Source organism: Trichechus manatus, unplaced genomic scaffold (assembly GCF_000243295.1).
Source record: "Trichechus manatus latirostris isolate Lorelei unplaced genomic scaffold, TriManLat1.0 scaffold00072, whole genome shotgun sequence".
In the NCBI taxonomy this organism is placed as follows: domain Eukaryota; kingdom Metazoa; phylum Chordata; class Mammalia; order Sirenia; family Trichechidae; genus Trichechus; species Trichechus manatus.
In genome coordinates this window covers 734,694-736,975 of record NW_004444008.1, presented here as the reverse complement: position 1 = coordinate 736,975, position 2,282 = coordinate 734,694, and the positions used below count along the sequence as shown (strand labels likewise).

The following is a 2,282-nucleotide window of genomic DNA, read 5'->3' as shown; positions in this document are numbered from 1 at the left end:
CCCCCATCTGGGGGCTCACTCTCATAAGAGCCTCTCTTCTGGAGGAGCATCTGGGAGCACCAGGCAGCTTTTGGTGACAGACAAGTCCCCACAGCATCCGAGCACAGTGTTTGTGCAGTGCGCTGTCATGCGGCCCATAGCACCCGAGCACGGCGTTCGTGCAGAGCACTTGCAGACGGCCTCTTTCAGCCTGCAGGAGTTTGTGAAGGATGCGGGGAGGTACAGCCAGAAGTTGGTGGATGACCTCCTGGACCAGATCACCGGGGGCGACCACTCCAGGATGCTGGTCCGGCTGAAGCAGGTGGGTACCTTGCCCCGCCAGGCTGCACACTGGGCCCTGCTGCTGGCGTCTTCCTGGTCCACACGAGTGGTCAGAGAAGAACATGCCGTTTTTAGGGAATCACTAGCTATTCTTCCCTTGCTGGCTTTGGTTTCTTTTGCTTTAAACAGTCATTTTTACCTTTTGGAGAGACTTGAGATCGAGAAAGGAAAAGTCCTGTATGTGTGCCACGTGTTTGCAGTCCGTGGCGCTCTCCCTAACTCCCTGGGTCCAGCTTCTTTCCTCTGCTGGCAGTCTCCTTCACTCCAAAGCCGTTTCTCAGAGTGCAGGTCTACCGTCCGTAGATTCGCTCAGCTCGTTTGCCTGAGAGTCTGTATTTCGCCTTCGTCTGGGTCCGTTTTCCCTGCATGGAGCACTAGACCAGCAGTGTTTTGCTCTCGACTTTAAAGATGCTGTTTCTCTGGCTGGCGTTGTTTACGAAGAAGTGTCCGCAGTCGTTCTGTCTGGTTTCCGTAAGCAGTGTGTCTTTTTGTCTGGATCAAGGGCTGACAAACTATGACTCGTAGCCAGAGCTGGCCTGCAGCCTGTTTTTGTACGTTCCACGAGCTAAGAGCGTCTTTTGTATTTTTTGAAGATTGTGAAATAGAAGACTGTGTAACAGACCACATATGGCCCTTGAAGCCTCGAATACATAGTCTCTGGCCTGTACAGGAAGTTTGCTGACCGCTGCTCCATTGTTGTCCATTGCTGTCGAGTAGATTCCGACTCATGACGACCCCATGCACCTCAGAATGGAACTGCTCCATAGGGTCTTCAGGGCTCTGATCTTTTAGAAGCAGATCACCAGGCATGTCTTCCGAGGCACCTCTGGGTGGGTTTAACCGTTTGTGCCACCCGGGGACTCCGTGACCACTGCTCTGCATGCCTTGAGTTTCTGCCTTTATTGCTGGTTTTCAGGAGTTCTGGAAAACTTCAGGTTGGATGTGCTCTTACATCATATTTCTGTCGGACAGCACTGGTCTGGATTTTTTGTTCTCCTTTAAAGAAGTCGGCATTTGTTTTGGCCAAGAGTTTAGTCATTTGTGGACCGCTTGATCTTTCCAGGGTTTGTTTTTAAGCTGTTAGGTCTCCAGGGTAGCCTTGGTTCCAGGGCTAGTTTGGCCTTAATGCTAAGGAGCAGATGTCCTTTTGGGCTCTTCTGATCGCCTGATTTCAGGGAGGCCACTGCTCTGGCTGATGGGGTTCGGATGTGTCAGCACTGCGTGAGCGCCGACACGTTTTGGTCCACAGCTCCCTGGTGGGTGTCCTTTGCCTTTGAAGTTTCACTCGGCACGCGCACGTCACATCCCATCAGCTTGAGGGGCCCCCGCAGCACGTCCTTCCCACCAGTGCTTCTTCCCACCCATGGTCTGGGAGTCACCCCAGGAGGGATCAGGTGACCAAAAGCTCCCTGTGGGTCGCTCTGCACTCCAAGTCCACAGTCACAGCCACCTGTCAGCACAAGGCCTGGAGCAGGCACTCTATGCTTTTCCTCCAGCTTTGCTGGCAGCTCTGCGTGAGGCATTTGCCCCCATGGTCCCTGGAGGCTGGCTGTGCCTGCCTTCGGTTTACTGTGACTGCAGCTTGATCACTTTTCTGGAAGGAGACTCATGTTAGGGTCAGGATAATCACATACATGCTGCCTTCCATTAAATAATGAGATCTAGCACGGAGCACACTCCGGGTGCCTTTTAATGTTTAACGTTAAGTGAAGCTTACTTGAGAAACAGACATTAAAATAACGGCCACGTTTGCTTTTTTAATTAAAGGTTTGTAGAGAACCGTAGCAACACAGATAAATCTTGACTTTATTTTGAGCCAGAGATCCCAGCTACAAAAGCGTGCATACTGTGTGCGAGGTACATGTGCAAAGCATTCAGGTGATGTCTCTGCCAGAACTTGGGGCAGTGGCTTGGCTGTGGCGGGCCTGTTCTGGCTGTGGCCACCACAGGGCAGAGGCACA

General features: G+C 52.3%; 1 protein-coding gene across 1 annotated transcript in view; it reads left to right on the top strand.

The window, feature by feature from the left end:
- BRD9 (bromodomain containing 9) overlaps positions 1-2,282 on the top strand; it is a 33,682-nt gene that overhangs the window by 26,304 nt on the left and 5,096 nt on the right. The window contains exon 10 of the mRNA XM_023734819.1: positions 48-706. Within this exon, the coding sequence (XP_023590587.1) occupies positions 48-706 (659 nt within the window). The remainder of the gene's footprint in view (positions 1-47; positions 707-2,282) is intronic.